Genomic DNA, 17,302 nt, shown 5'->3' with positions numbered 1-17,302 from the left:
CGGTTTATATGTTTCTGAAATTACATAACGACAGACGGCCAACCTGTATTTGGATTTGGCTTAAAATTTGTTAAATCTCTTCTCTATAGATATTAAATCCCTGTGCCAAATTTTATCTATCTAGCTCTCTTTGTTTTGTAATTATTGTGTTGACTCATGTTCGAATAGCCGGACAGACGTGCTTTCTCTGGGCAGATTTTAAAGAAATCTGAAAATTTAGTGTAAAGACCACTTACCAAATTTCAACCGTCTACCTCAAAGCGTTTTTTAGTTATCTTTGTCAAAGCCAGACAGTCGGGCATTTTTCAAAAGTGTGTTTTTCGAATTCAGGGAGATCTAAAACGCGGAGACTCATCAAAATCTCAAGTCCAAATTTTTTGATGATTCCTTTACTTTCTCTATACTACGTGTACGAGAAAGTAAAAATATAAAAACGTTAGTAAATTGAAGATTGGAATAAAATTCTAGTGCATAAATATGTCAAGCATATCATTTGAAGATTTAATTTTTGATTTTAAAGAACATGATTATATTTTTATGTATGATGGAGTAACATGGAAAAACAGTAAAAATTTAAATACAGTTAAAAAATATATCAATTAAACTCACTGAAACTCTTTCTCACACAATCTGTAGTAAAGATATTATTCGCCTCTCGCATTAAATTAAACAGTGGATCTTCTGCTAGGCCGGAGCACCACAAGTGCTCAGATTTTTATTTTCAGAATCCCGAACATGAGTGTTTTGTGCCTCACAGTATAGAAAAGAAACGCTAATATGTATTTTGTTCTCCACTTTTCCAACCGATTGAAACATAAATTTGATATAGAATTATAATTTTAGGTTTGAGTTGACTCATTCACACGCAAGAGAAAATGCAGATCAACAAATGGTTAGCTTTAACTCGTTTTGTTCGGAAAAAAAAATTAATAATTTAAAACTCTAAAACTCTGAATGAGAAACAAATTTTTATTTTCCCATTCTTTGCATTTATACTTTCTCAAATAAGAAATATAGAGAAAGACTGTCTCATACAATTTCTTTCTGTACCTTTCTATTTTTGATTTGCGAATTTTGTATTGTCTAAAACATCGCTCAAACTCTGCGAAATTCAATGAAAACGAAACATGCTTATACTGTCACAGCATGAAATAAATATGAAAATAATCAACTCCCTTTTAAAAGAAAGAATCTCATTGGATTGCAAACGATTCTCCTGTCATCCCAGAATTCCTTAGTGACCTTAGGATTCAACTTTCCCGTCAGTGTTGCTGTAGTGGCGGTCCGGTCAATCAGATTTATCCGTTTGCCCTAGTGGCGGGTTGGAGTAGCTGGTTTAAGGTACTATAGTGGCATATTTATCTGAAATGGCGTGAAAATGTCAAATGAAATACATAATCGATTTTGTATTGAAGATTTAAGAAAAAAGAATATAATTTTTATCATTTTTCATTTCAGGAAGCCAGTTGTTCTGCACTGTCAACTGGGATGGAGTATCCTGTTGGCCACCGGCCCTGGCTGGCAGCACTGCTATGGTACCATGCTTTTCGGAGCTAAATGGTGTCAAGTACGACACAAGCAGTGAGTTATTCATTCATTTCAATTATTCGTTCTTAGAGATTCTCTATTAATTCAATAATCTGTCTTGTGAATAATTGAGATTTCGACTAAATGGGGATATGCTGTTATGAAAACTGTAAACACCTGCTAAAATTTCTGTGTATTGTTATTTGCTACAATATTCAGCTCCATAACTGTTTTCTTTTCTGGATGATGCAAAAAAATGCCACTACAATGATCAAGTAAATTGTTAACCAACAATAAAAGCATAATTAAACTGTCAAATATAGAAAATGATTCCAAATTTATTGACCAAATATGAAAGGAGATAGAAAACATCAAAAGAGTACAAATTAAGAATGGAAAAGTTTGATCCAGCGACGTTTCGTCCATTAGGGATGCCTTGTCCATCTCCTGTAATTAATTTTGATATCTTGTTTTGCTTTTCAAAAATGTTTGATTAATTTTTGCACATTTAGAATTCAATGTTCAATGAAAATGGAAAATAAATCTATACTTATAATAAAGCTCAATGTGTGTGTGTGTGTGTGTGTGTGTGTGTGTGTGTTGGCGCTCTACAGACCAGGTCATTTGACATACAGCTACCAAATTTGGTACATGTATACCTTAGAGGTCGGGAATGTGCACCTGGGGTCCCTTTTTTTGAAATTTTAATTAGAATTTTAATTATTAATTAAAAACTAACTTTCCCGCCAAAAAAATCTTCCATTTTCCCCACCGCCAACTTTTCCGCCAAAATAATCTTCCATTTTCCCCAACGCCAAATGATTTAGACTTTAGTTCTTTTTTTCTCCTAACAGTAATGAGGCTAGGGTTAAGATTTTTCGGCGGATTATTTCAAACGATTCTGTATATTTTCTTAATATTTTATGCATTTAAAATTAAACATTGTTAATTAATCCATGTTTCAGATTCATTCTGAAGTACTTTTGAATTAAAATAACACAGAATAAAGGAAATTAAAAATGTATAATCTGCATAGCGTTACCCCAACTGCCGTAGAAAAATTCACGCATTTGCGTTAGCGTAAAAGGCGAAGAAAATTCACGCATGCGCACTGTGTTCTGATTGTTGGCATGGCAACCATTAACAACGGACGATTTAAATTACTTTTAGGTTAGTTGTATGCTTTTGTAAGTAAATTGTATTTATGTTAGTTATATATTTTTTTGTATATGCTTATAGTTTTAAGTACATCGTTTTTTAAGTAGTTTTTTTAAACCTGTTTTCGACCGATTATTTTAAACGATTCATTTTATTTTCTTAGTGTTTGATGCATTTAAAATGAAACATTGTTAATGAATCAATCCGTTCATGATGAATCTGAGAAAATTTTGTTGACAAATTCTTGAGATATTATATAAATTAAGAAAGATATTCTTTAGTGCCCATAAAGTTTAAACGCTCAGTGACTCTATTATCAGTAATCATATTATTAAAAAAAATGCTTTGTTTCAGTAAAAAATATTATTATATTAATTGCAGATTAATCCTTTACACTTTAATTTAAAGCATAAATTCTACGAGGGGTAACAGAAAATTAGAGAGATACATATCACGTTATGACTGAAGGCCTTTATAATATTATGAGTGAATTATATGACTATCAAAATTTGAAGTTTTAAAATATTTTGCTGAAGAATCTATTAAAGTTGGAATTGCATAAAATATTTAATTATTAAAATTTTAACGAACATTAAGATTGGCGAACCGACTGGTCGCCAAAGGCGGCTAGTAAATAAATAAAGCAGAGAAAGAAAAAAAATGAGCTCTTAAATTGGAGATACCCAAATTGGGACTGCCCGAAAACCAGCCCCAGGAAGCATCAAAATTTTCTAATTATGTAATAGATGCGTAATACCGAATGTCGAGAAGTTAAAGAGTTCTCTTATTGAGTTCTGCGGTATATGAACTGCTCTCAATGCAGATTAAGTTTGGAACACTGCCAACTGTTTGGTGAAGGGATTTTCACCTTTTCTACAATTTGCTTTTACTTTCTTGATTTGTTTTTCTTTGCCTTTTCTCGTAGCTGTTATTGATTCTGATTTCGCTTTTTTATTACTTTAATACACATTCGTTTTCTTTAATTAGATGGCATTCAATGACAATATATAATGATAATTTCCTAAGATACAATTCGAATGATTACAATTAAAAGTGTTGGGCTGTTTAAATGCCTTGTTGTTTTTAAGAACAACGAAATATTTTTTGCAGCACTGCTCGTTTCCAAACGAACCAACCGCCGCCGGTCTCAAAAGTACAGGGTGGTTATAATTAAAGTTCCTCTTTGAAATAGTCATAAAAGGAAAACTACTTATCAAAGGGAGGAGACGGGAATTTCATTTCCGCCACACAAAAAAAATAATAATAATCAAAAACTTACCACCAGAGGAGAAATGATTGAAGGAGAATGGAGGTTTAAAATGGGTTTAATCGTTTCTCAAACATGTTACAAAGCAAGTTCAATTTGGTGTCCACCATTTTTTCAAACCAAGTTAAATCGCATTTCTGCATTCTCAACAGTAGTCTTAGCATACTAGGAGTAATGTTACGCACATGTCGTATTGCATCTTTGAGTTCTGTTGAATTGTTTAGATTATCACCATAAACAGTGCTTTTTTTGAGATAACACACATTGAACATGCTTTGTAACACATTTCAGAAACGATTAAGAACATTTTAAACCGATGTCTTCATGTCCTATTTTGTTTAACAATATTGCATACAGAGCCATTTATCCCCTGGTGTTGAGTTTTTAAACTTCTTTTGCCGGAAAATAAATTCCCATGTCCTCCTTTAAACTATTACCACGTTTTATAACATTTAGTCCAGTGGTTTTCCTTTTATGACCATTTCAAAGTGGAACTTTAATTATAACTATCCTATATATAGGATGTTATTGAGGATTTTGTGTGTCCTAATTTTTATTCATTTGTAAAGTTGATTCATAAATGTAGCCTATCATTTTTCGGCAATCAGATTTTGCAAAACTAAAATGAATCTATTTACATCTTATAACTAGATTATATGCTAATAAAAAGCATAGCATATAATAGCATAACCATAGCATAGACAACAGTCCTCGTCTTTCCGTAGAGGACTAACTGTGCAGTTATATGAAGCACTGATAACTTTCGTCAATCAAAACCAGAACAAAGATAATAGATGTGATTTTTCTAACATTCTAGCAAACGATCTCGTCTTTCAGCATTTCCTGTAACTGTATAATGAAGACATAATTACTATTTGATTACCTCTTGTTTGTATATTTCCTTTTACGTTTCGGACATATTTTTCCTTCTGCATGATGTTCTCGACTTTACTTTCCTATGAGAAATCTTACCCCACCACCAATTTGGAATCATCAATCATCTTATTAAGGTATTCGAAAAAGTGGAATAAGTTCTTATTTTCCTAAATAACGCCCATAGACGTATGCTTCTAATTACGAAGTTTCATTAAATAAGGTGGATAATTATATTAAAATACTCTGGATTTTGTAAAGGTCAATAATAAAAAAATTTAAAAAAAAATATATTTTTATATGACCCCCATAGTGTAAAAGTGACAATTAGCAAATTTTTTGCTTATATTCCTATGTGCACTCGTGATGTTTCATGTTTCTACCCACAAAATAAAATCAAAGAAGTGAGAAGAAGAGGTTTTTATACGACCCCATAGTGTAAAAGTGACAATTAGCAAATTTTTTGCTTATATTCCTATGTGCACTCGTGATGTTTCATGTTTCTACCCACAAAATAAATTCAAAGAAGTGAGAAGAAGAGGTTTTTATACGACCTCCATAGTGTAAAAGTGACAATTAGCAAATTTTTTGCTTATATTCCTGTGTGCACTCGTGATGTTTCATGTTTCTACCCACAAAATAAAATCAAAGAGGTGAGAAGTCCAAAGTGTATTTATACAATTATATCTCATTAAATCAAACTTTGTAATTGAAAATGTACGTCTAAGAGCAATATTTGAGGAAATAATTACCTTTCCTCATTCTGGGGACACTCTCTATATTGCTAAATTGTGTCGAAGGACACATTCCGTGCTAATCGCTATCAAACGGCGGCTCGTCAGCTAAAAAACACAATAGATCAAAAAGTATTTGTCAGAGAAGTACAATTAAAACGCAGCTTTTAGAAACACGTTTATATATGAATAGTCAGAAATTTTTAACTGAAATTATATGATTTGTATTTCCGGAAATTTACTAAGTGGGGTTTTTTTCGCTGGGTGATTTCTAACGAAAGAAAATTAATGTACATTAAAATAGACATACTTTCTCAATGTGAGGGAGAAATAAGAGCCAAACAATAGCGAACGAAAATTAGCAAAGAAAAATCAATCAAAAGAGCGAACCCGAGCCTTATAAGAAAAAGAAAGATTCTCACAATTTGTTCGTGAGCCAAGTCGGTGCTGCGATTAGAGTAGCCGAGCCCAAGCTCAAATGACAGAAAGTTTCTGTTTGAATTTCATTTTCCACTATTACGTGAAACAAGATATTAAGCCAAATTTGATACCATCTAAGACTTTCCGAACATCAGGCCCATCCAACTTTCAATGTGGAAAAATAAATAAATATTAAAAAGCGTAAGAAAAAAATATATGAAATAATTTCAAAGGATTCTGCAACTCTACATATACTATGCCTAATCCAAACCGTCTTATAAATGTCTGATAAAAGCTTTTACACATTGAGGGTAATAGAGAAAAAATGACTTATCGTTTTGCCTTGACATGAAATTTTATTGACATAAAAATAATATTAAAAAATGAACAGCTTTTGACTCTGCGCTGTCGGGTCATTAACATCTTGCATGTATTAATGGCACGAACCAGACTCTACAATCCTAAGTCGAGTCGCCATGGTCCTGTACAAGTCGCCAATGTTTTGTTTCCAAAACTTGTACTTTCATTTCATGTTTTTCTGTGTGTTTGAGGAAGAAATTGCAACAGTTTTAGCCCTTTGAAAGACCGTCTTTTCTAGTCATGGTATATTAAAATATTTTAGGATTAAGATTGACTTAAGAAAAGTAATTCATTAGCTTATTAGATAAATTTAATTTGATTTATTAATTAATTTGGTAAATTAATAAATGAGTAAAAAATAAAAATACATGATTTTGTGTGAGAAAACAAATTGAAGAATTTAAGATTCTGTCTTAATGAAAAATTTGTGAAAATTTATGCTACACAAAATACTCAACTTTATTCAAAGATTTATGAATTCGGTGGTAAGAATACGTACCACAGTAGCATAATGAGTTAAAGAATGTAGAGAGAATGTAAAGAATGAGTTAAAGAATTTCAATAAAAATTCTAAGAGCAGTAATGATGACAAATGTTGAATTCAAATTATTTGTAACATTTTTTGAAACATAAGAAATCGATAATGTATTGATTTAAAAAGAGTCTGGGATACATTAAGAACGCATAACAAAATTTTCAGTTATTTACATACTATGACGGTAAACATTAGAAGCATTTTTTTTTTACATTTCCTTTTGAAAATGTTCTTATTTATAGAACCTTTTATGTTAGAATTAAAATAAAGAAAGAAAATTGCATATTTTTTCAAAGACTATTTTATGCAAATTTGTGCCAGAATCAATAAAGCAACATTCAATATCGAGAAAAAAATTCGTGAGAAAAAATTCGATTGTATGAAATTAGTACATTGATTTGTGGATTGGTATGAAGTTCAAACACGCTATATTTAGCTAACCATGAATTACTTAAAAATATTTTACGGCTCAAAATAAATGAATTTTTTATGTTAATTGTCTTAGAATTTTGTACGGTATTAAATAATAAAATAAATATTTCAGCTACATGTAAAATTGACAACCTGTATTTGTAATTATATAGTCATATTTCTTTTCTGTAATAAAAAAATATTTCATTTGTGTAATTCCTAAAATAAATTTACTTTTTAAGCCATTAGGTTTAACAGCGTCATAATATTCTTCATCTAGAAACTTCGTAATGAGTTTGAAACAGATATAATAACTTAATGAATTTTTTAGTTTGTTTTATTAACTAGAGCGTGAGTTGTATTGCAAATAATGACATATTAATGCACTAAACTAAATTGATCTTTAATTCATTTTACAATCAAAGGACTAAGATTTGAATAAACACCAAACTTCATTCTTAAGTACTATACACAAAGTCTTGACTGCAATCAAAATCTCATTATATTCCTTATTAAATATGTATACCTCACAACACTTTCGTTTTGTGAACTCGTGGGACTTCTATTAGATTTGGAACAGATATAATTGGAATTTATTAAAGATTTCATTAAAAAGCAATATTATATAACATTAACAGTAATCTATATATACATAGCACAAATTCATAAGAAAGAAAAGTCCATCAATTGAACTGAATTGAACTGAACCCCAGAAGTCGTCAAGTCCTACTCGTGTGCGAACACGTACAACATTCTTACTTTTTCAGTTAATAATTTTTCTTGGGACTTCTACCTTTTCTATCAAGACTGAGAAATTTCTGCCTCCATCTTTTCCCCTTGGTTCGCATTATCTGCCTTTCATCAAGTAATTGTCCAAAACATTCATTAATTCGGAAAAGGAATGCGTACTTTTGCTATGTGAGAAATGCTCACACAATTGTTAAATCGATCTCCTGCTTCTGAGGTTGCTTAAATGATCGCTCTATTCTTAACTTGTTTAAAAGATGTTTCAAATATTTCTATAAAGATAAAATCATCTCCATGAACACAAAAAACACACAAACGCATCTTTATTTCACTAAATACAAAAGATGATGATGATGTAGCTACTTTTGGGATTTAACTTTTATTTGAACATCAAATTCAGATTCTAATTCTCTATTGATTCGAACAGAGAACATTCATATATCATTCTAGTTATACGTGTTTTAGGTATTTTATTTTTAAAATTAATATATATTTGCAAACCTTACTAAACGATAATACTCTTCAACTTTTGTATTTGGCTCTTTTACTGCATCATACCATTTTCGAAGTAAAAGCATGTTCCTGAATTTCACCACTGGTGATCTCATACCGAATTCTCGAGTTTCAACTATAGCTTTCTATTACAATAATCATATACGTGAAAATAAAGAGAGAGAAAATATCTTTAAATCAAGAGACATCCAATTCGAAACATTTTAGAATCATAATGTTCTAAATCGATTTCATCAGTTGTTCCATTCTGTGAATGAAGAATTTTACATCATGAAATTCCCTGAAATTGTGCCAGTCATTTAAAAGCCATTATCATTTTAAAAAGCTTATGTCGTTTCTTCCCGCCTTCTATAACTTCATTAACTTTCAAAATTTTAAACAAAAGAAAGAAAAAAGAAGGGAAATAAAAGTGATGTCAGTGAAAAGTTAATTTTTATAGTTTCAAAGCTCTGAAAAAAAAATAGTTGTAGAATTATAATAAGTTCCTATATCATCGAAGAAAACTAAAAATTTCGTTTAAATTGATAAAAAAAATATTAAAAATTTATAAAACTTTTTAATGAGAAATTACCACCCAAGAAATGACTAAGTGGTTCCCGTACCTGCTTTAGAGAGCATTTTTCCCCCCGCATTACAAAATTTACACACACACCTACATTATCTTTTTTCTTTTTAATTCCTTCTATATTTTCCTTCTTACTTCATTCTCCTTTTTTATCCTTTTTTCAGAAAAACCTTTCATGGTGTTTGTGTGTAATAGTTGCAAAATATTAACTTTTCACGTGAATATAGCATTTCTACTGAAGCTATCGGGTCATCCTTGGCGAGATATTTGGCGATTAATAGCATCAGAAAATCGAATCTGTGATTTACAAGCGTTTTTCCCAATCAAATGAAATAAAAAAATTCTTAAAAAGCTACACTTATAATCACAAAATCCCGTACCAAATTTAATATTGTTACGAATCTGTGATGCGGCTTTTCAGCATAGTTGGTTCCATAGGAGGTCCTAGAGCTTGGCTACAAACTTGGTGACCATTTGGAGACTTGGTAACGAATTTGGCGACTTTGGCGCCAAAATAGATTATACCCGAAACATCGAGAATTTTCCCAAACCGTCCAGTAGGAACCGAGTTACGCCTCGAACGTTCCTGATTGGTTGAGAGGCTTCTAGCCCCGCCTCCTGAGACCTATAAAAGGAAGCAGCCGCAGCTGCCGAGTAGTTGTGAACCAGTGGAGTCGAAGAGTGGTCGGAATCGATGGTTAAGAACTGGTCTTCCAGGGATTAGCGGAGCAGCGACGGAGTCAAGCTAGTGCTGAACTAAGCTGTGCGCTACTGTCTGCAGTAGAGTCTTGTTGTATGCTGCACGTCTCGGCTGAAGATAATCGTCTTCTGTGCTGTATATAGTTGTCGTCTTTGTGCTGTCCTGTGTGTCGTCGTGTAAATAAACGTCGTTGTTTTTTTTCTACTGCCGCCTGTTGATTGTGCGTTCTCCATACCATATAACTCCCACTATCCAAACGAACCCCGGAAATTTCGTAACAATATATTTAACTAGTTGCGTTTATATGTTTCTGGAAGTATAAACCGACATACGATCGACCATTCATTGAATTTGATTGGTGTCTAGACTACAAATGTTAAATATGCTTACAAAAAGTTATCCATATAGCTCTCTTCGTTTTGTAGTTATCGTATTAATTTATATTCGAACAGACAAGCTTCCTCTGAACAAATTTTACTCAAAATTTGATAGAAATCTACAAATTTGGTGTAAAGACCGTATACCAAATTCCATTTGTCTAGCTCAACGCGTTTTTGAATTACACTCAGATAGAAGGACATTTTCCAAAAATGTGTTTTTTCGAACTCAGTGAGGTCTAAAACGTGAAGATTCGTCAAAATATCGAGATCGAATTTTTTTTGACGATTACTATACTTTCTCTATACTACGTATACGAGAAAATAAACATCGGTGGCTACAGAAGTACATAATAACATTTTCGGCTAAAAAAACAAAAAGCAAGCTAGACATCTAATTCAAATAGACGATTTCTCATATACATGGACTGCTGTAGAAGGATCATCGTGTCTCATTTCGAATTCGAAAAGAAAAATGCCGTTGGATGTCATCAAGAAAAAGCTCCAATGTGATCCCTTGAAACAAAGTAATGTTATTCATTGGAAACTTTGATTATGAGACAAGATGATCCTGTATGATCAAAAATAAGGCAATTCATTGTCACCTCTTGCTACACTGATGACCCTATAAAAATTTGTCTTCAACATACACACGCACATAAATTCTTCAAAATAAAGTAATTCCACCTAAAATTTTAAAAACAATAAATATTCGTTAAATTGGCAAGATTAATTCTTCGAAAACCAGGAATTGTTAGTTAATTTGTAAAGTGCTAGGCGCCTTAAACGACCAGTTAGTTCTAAGGAACTGATGATCATTAGAATTTTTAATTGAGTATTTTAAGCAACTTTGTCTTAATGGTTTCTTCAGCAAAATATTTTTAAGCTATAATATTTATATAATAAAATATTTTTAAGCTATAATATTTATATAAGAAAATACTTTTAAGCTGTAATATTTATATAACAAAATACTTTTAAGCTATAATATTTATATAATAAAATATTTTTAAGCTATAATATTTATATAAGAAAATACTTTTAAGCTATAATATTTATATAACAAAATATTTTTAAGCTGTAATATTTATATAACAAAATACTTTTAAGCTATAATATTTATATAATAAAATATTTTTAAGCTATAATATTTATATAAGAAAATACTTTTAAGCTGTAATATTTATATAACAAAATACTTTTAAGCTATAATATTTATATAATAAAATATTTTTAAGCTATAATATTTATATAAGAAAATACTTTTAAGCTATAATATTTATATAACAAAATATTTTTAAGCTGTAATATTTATATAACAAAATACCTTTAAGCTGTAATATTTATATAATAAAATACTTTTAAGCTATAATATTTATATAACAAAATATTTTTAAGCTGTAATATTTATATAACAAAATACCTTTAAGCTGTAATATTTATATAATAAAATATTTTTAAGCTATAATATTTATATAAGAAAATACTTTTAAGCTGTAATATTTATATAACAAAATACTTTTAAGCTATAATATTTATATAATAAAATATTTTTAAGCTATAATATTTATATAAGAAAATACTTTTAAGCTATAATATTTATATAACAAAATATTTTTAAGCTGTAATATTTATGTAACAAAATACCTTTAAGCTGTAATATTTATATAATAAAATACTTTTAAGCTATAATATTTATATAACAAAATATTTTTAAGCTGTAATATTTATATAACAAAATACCTTTAAGCTGTAATATTTATATAATAAAATACTTTTAAGCTATAATATTTATATAACAAAATATTTTTAAGTATCACTTTAATTCATACCATTCTATTCATTTTAATACGCATTTACCTTATTTTCTGTCAGTTTTCTTAAAAATCTTTAAAAAAATGGATACACTTTGCTGTTTCTCGCCTTTTAATAATTTAACTTAATGTCTAACATAAACAATGTAAATCTTTTCTTTTTTCTTCATGTTAATAATATTTTTAATTTAAATTTAAATTTTTCACGGAATCTCATCTGAATTGGATAAATATCGCTTACTTTTCCTGAAATCTGCTTTGAAAATAAAGATTTGTGTAAGGATGATTTGTTATTTACGCTGGTTTAATTATTTTTTATATTAATATTCATAGTAATTCGGATTATAATACAAAAACGAAAAAATATCTTCAACTTTTATCAATAATTTGACGTTCTTCCAGAATGTTCATTTTCTTGTATTATTGTTCGTGATTCGCTCAAATAAAAAAAATAGACTAAATATAGAAAAAAAAGCATTATGCAGCAGAAAATGGCGTTATTGAAAAGGTAATTTTTAAAGTATAACCTGATATAAAAACCATTTTTTAACTGTGATATTTTCAAAATTATCGTGTGAAATTCCAAAATTTTGATTTGAAAAATTGTTTTCTTTCTAATTAAAATTTCAGTCTCATTTTATTATAAGTAAAGATAATAATAATGAGAATGTAGTTTTCCCGTGGATTTTTTAAGTATTTTGTTTTAAAGATCAGAAATTGGATAAAAGAAATTCTCTATATCTATTTATATTCACGTTAATAAAGTGGTAATCAAATCTGAATCTAATACATATTATGCAGTTGCTGTTCGTTAAGATAAGAGTTCTTTTACTGATATAATTTTGTTTTTGTTTTATATTTTCTTTGGTTTGTATAACAGCATTTATGGAAAGGACATAAGGACAGACATACACATCGAAACAATTAGATCGCAAGACAAAAACATTCAGGCGTTTACGCATTATTACTGAAAAACATTTCAGTGTCTACATGACGCGTCATGGAAGTCCGGATTAATTAATCTTCAATCAAATAAAAGCACCTGTTACTGGTAATGATAAATATGCACTTTGAGCGCAGATATTAGTGTTTGCAGATATTTTAAACTTAATCGTATTTTATATACATACATAATAATTCAAAATTGCAAAAGACCAGATACATAGACAACATTTCTAATGTACATACTCTGATATTTTTCAAAACGTACCAGTGAGTAATTTCTATTATATTTGTTTTATGTCAATTGATTTATATTTTTATTTCAATTTTGTTTACAGAGTGGATTACGAACTATAATCACAAAAGTATATGATAAATTCTTGTAAAGAAAAAAAAAATAATTATAAATAACGTCTCACGAGTTGGCGGCTGACCTTCGACACTAGACAGACGAGTTCATTCGGTATGAGGGAGGAAAGCATAAACGGAAGAATGGATTAGGATGAAATAATATTTGTAATAAAAGCGTCTATATGGAATTCGTCGCATTTTCCCCTTACTAGTCATTTTTATTAACAGGTTTTCAATCTCTTGCTACAAATATGCAGAAATGCATATTTGGCTCAGGCTCTTCATTTATCAAAATAGTTTCATCTGATGTCACTTACTTCTGACATTATATTCCCACACTCCTGAGAGTCGGACTATAATAATGATGCTGAGTCTAGAATAAAATTCAGCACACGTGATTTTTAAGCCAATAGAAAAGTCACTGTTGACTTTTTACAGGTTGAAAAATTAATTAAAATTAAACAAGTTGTTAGTGCTTTTCAGCTATTTCCGAAGATATTAATTCACAAAAATGATATCTCTTTATACCTTGCAATACCTTTATATAACTCTTTACCTTTTAAATTACTTTAAAACTCAAAAAAAAAATCCCTTTATTATTGACACCAGTATCATTTCTACACGATGTTTCCTTTTAAGTTTAATATTTTTTTTTAATTTAATACACAAGTTGCAACAATATTTTTATTCTTGTGGTGAAAATCAAGCTAATTTCATTTTCCCATCAAATCATTGTATCGCGTGCTTTTGCCTTTAATAAAATTAAGATAAAAATTTACTTTCTTTACATTAACTCCAAAGAAAGATTTTCTTTACCGAAATTATTATATATTGTTACGAAATTTCCCGGGGTTCGTTTGGATAGTGGAAGTTATAGGGTGTGGAGAACGCTCAATCAGCAGGCAGCAGTAGAAAATAAAACAACGACGTTTATTTACACGAAGACAGGACAGGACAGCACAAAGTGGACAACTATATACAGCATAGGGAAGACAATTATTTTCAGCCGAGACGTGCTCACAACAAGACTCTACTGCAGACAGTAGTGCACAGCTTAGTTCAGCACTAGCTTGACTCCGTCGCTGCTCTGCTAATCTCTGGAAGACCAGTTGTTTACCATCGATTCCCACTACTCTTCTCTAGCAGCTGCAGACTGCCTCCTTTTATAGGTCTCAGGAGGCGGGGATAGGAGCTTCTCAACCAATCAGGAACGTTCGAGGCGTATCTCGGTTCCTACTGGACGGATCGGGAAAATTCTCAATGTTTCGGGTATTATCTATTTTGGCGTCAAAGTCGCCAAATTCGTCGCCAAATGGTCGCCAAGTTTGTCGCTAAGCTCTGGGACCTCCGATGCGACACCCGGACTCCATCCAGTACAGATGACTGTAAAACGGTCTTTCTGATGATGGAACCAACTATGCTGGGAAGCAGCATCACAGATTCGTAACAATAATATACTATAAGAGTGTATATACTTCTTAATTTCCATTTGGAGTGATTTAAATTTGACTGATTCGGTTAAATTCGTAATTTTCAGCCCTATCAAAATAACAAGATGACATTTTGATTACATACATTTCATATTAAAAATTTAAAACCCGGAAAAATCAATATTCTGGTGAACGAACTGGTTACCAAAAGTGGCTGGTTTAATTTATGCCAAATGCAAATACAGTAGAATTAGTCATGACGAAGCTCCGTGCTGTTAATTGTCGTTCTTATGCCATCGGAACAGAACCTCGTGAGTCAAACAAAAACTTCTTATTCATCCTATAATGTTATAAAAACATTTAGGAAATCATTCAGTTCCCGCATTTTTGTAAAAGAATCTAAAGGATGAAGATTTTTCAAATTCATTCTTTTCTAATAGTTGTAAAAATTAACTGGAAAAAAATCAATAAGAATCGTTTGCAGTTTTAAGAAATCAATAAAGTTTTTGAACTAATGAATAAAGTTATGACATCAGTTATAATTCCATATCGTAATTATCATATTGGTTTGGTTTAGTTATATTAACGTCCAGTTTTAAAGCAACACTAGGGCTATTTTGGGACGGACCTCGTAATTTTGAACCGTGATCAGATGACGAGGACGACACCTGAGCTGGCACCCCCCTCTCCACACTACACCATAACAGCGGGAGGACGCTTGCCATGGGAGAACAATAGTTATGAAAGAGCTTATTAGGATGATAAATCGCTGAGAGACAATTAATAATTAAGATTTATATGTGTATATGTATAGGCTTGTCCCCTTGAATATCATTTCTCCGGGAAATAGGCAACGTTCACACGAGGCCAACTATTGTGTGCAATAGAAGGCCACGCCTACTTCAGGAACATCACGTGACCGCAATGGGAAATAGTTCTCTCAATGAGACAACTATTTATCCTTGTCCCGTTGGTGTGACGAGATGTTTCTGAAGTATGTGTGGCCTTCTACTGCGCATAATGGTTAGCCTCGTGTGAACACTAATTTACATTCGATAAAGAATGGATAATCCCACGACCAAAAAAATCCAATTGCTTATAAAGTCACAAATTCTTGATGTGTTTGCCCAGTTCGCTTATACGGCAGTGATTCAATGGAACCAGGTTCGAACTTAAAATTCTTCAACTCCGAACCTAAGACATGCATTTCTGACCACCGCGTTTCTATAAGTGGGCAAAAGTAGGATATAAAAAAATATTTTTTTTATTCAGTTTTATTAGCATTCCATTTTAAAACAACACTAGGGTTATTTTGAGACAAACTTCGTAATTCTGAGCAGCAGTCAGATGGCGAGTGCGGTACCTGAGTTGGTGCAACCTCTTTTAGCTTCACTGCACTAGCGGGAGGGTGTTTGACCCCGACAGTTTTGGCTTGCACCAAACCCATTTAAGCGGTGGTTCTTCAATTGAATATGGTATCGAACCTGAAATTCTTCAGAGACCTTACCACTAGGCCATCACGGCGCTCTTTTTTTTTCTTTTCTTTTTCAAAATATCTTTGGTATTATCATATATCTTTGGTATTTTATTTTTAAAAATTTGTATTTGCATGACAGCTGTATTTCTATGAAAAAAAACACATTCAAAATACTCAAAATTCAACCTTCACTAATAGCAATGGGTTTAGATCCGAATTATGACACAGATACGAAATGCCACTTACGAGAATGGAAACTTTCTCATATACGCTTTATTAAAGATGATTCCCCATTCCCTCTCATAAAACTGTGAGCCTTAACCAAAGCGTTCATCGCCATGAATGCTCATATTTTTATTTTCAAAGTCTCATACTTGAGCGTTCATGCTTCGAAATTTAGTGAATAACTGTGAGTATGGATTTAGTACATCTTCTTTTCAATGGGTTGAAAACGAAAGTTGAAAAGACTTATAAATTTCATTTATCCAAGTCGTTTTGATTTTCAGTCCTTGCGCATAAACATGCGGACGCACAGATCGATAAACGATCAACTCTTTGACAGATTTTATTCAATAATACAATAATAAAAGGATTACACTTTAAATGCTAAAACTGTATACTAAATTTCATTTATCTAAGTTGTACTGTTTTAAGTTACAGCTTTCTTATACAGACGACATTAAAGACTGTCAGATGATCAACCCCTTGACGGGTTTGCTTGAAACTTTGATATGGATATCTACACAATAGGTTTTAAATATATGTACCAATCCATACAATTCATTGCGTTTTATTGTTAACGTGTTTACTGGCTCTAAGACAGGCAGAGTTTTTGTGATTAAATTTCGTTCAAAATTCGACATAAGTCTACAAAATCATCCTTATAGGTTAAGGCATTTTTGATTTTTCACTTCACAGAATCGGCGATTATTTCTCAATTTCGTCCAAATCTCACATCCTGGAAGTAATTGCACGGTAGTAAAGACAACAACTGGGCTGGAAATAAATTTTGTTTACGTTGCCATCCTCACCTTTAAGCGGAAAGTCGCCCATTTTTCGGTTGTCTTCCAGCATATTCACATCTGGAAGAAACTACTCACC

General features: G+C 31.1%; 1 protein-coding gene across 1 annotated transcript in view; it reads left to right on the top strand.

Annotated features, from left to right (window-relative positions):
* Window positions 1–17,302, top strand: part of LOC129969582 (diuretic hormone receptor-like) — a 365,366-nt gene that overhangs the window by 236,522 nt on the left and 111,542 nt on the right. Inside the window, exon 4 of the mRNA XM_056084217.1 lies at window positions 1,459–1,581. Coding sequence (XP_055940192.1) covers window positions 1,459–1,581 — 123 coding nt within the window. The remainder of the gene's footprint in view (window positions 1–1,458; window positions 1,582–17,302) is intronic.

Source organism: Argiope bruennichi, chromosome 5 (genome assembly GCF_947563725.1).
Source record: "Argiope bruennichi chromosome 5, qqArgBrue1.1, whole genome shotgun sequence".
Classification (NCBI taxonomy): domain Eukaryota; kingdom Metazoa; phylum Arthropoda; class Arachnida; order Araneae; family Araneidae; genus Argiope; species Argiope bruennichi.
The sequence above is the reverse complement of the archived record's forward strand: the minus strand, read 5'-3'. Positions and strand labels throughout refer to the sequence as shown.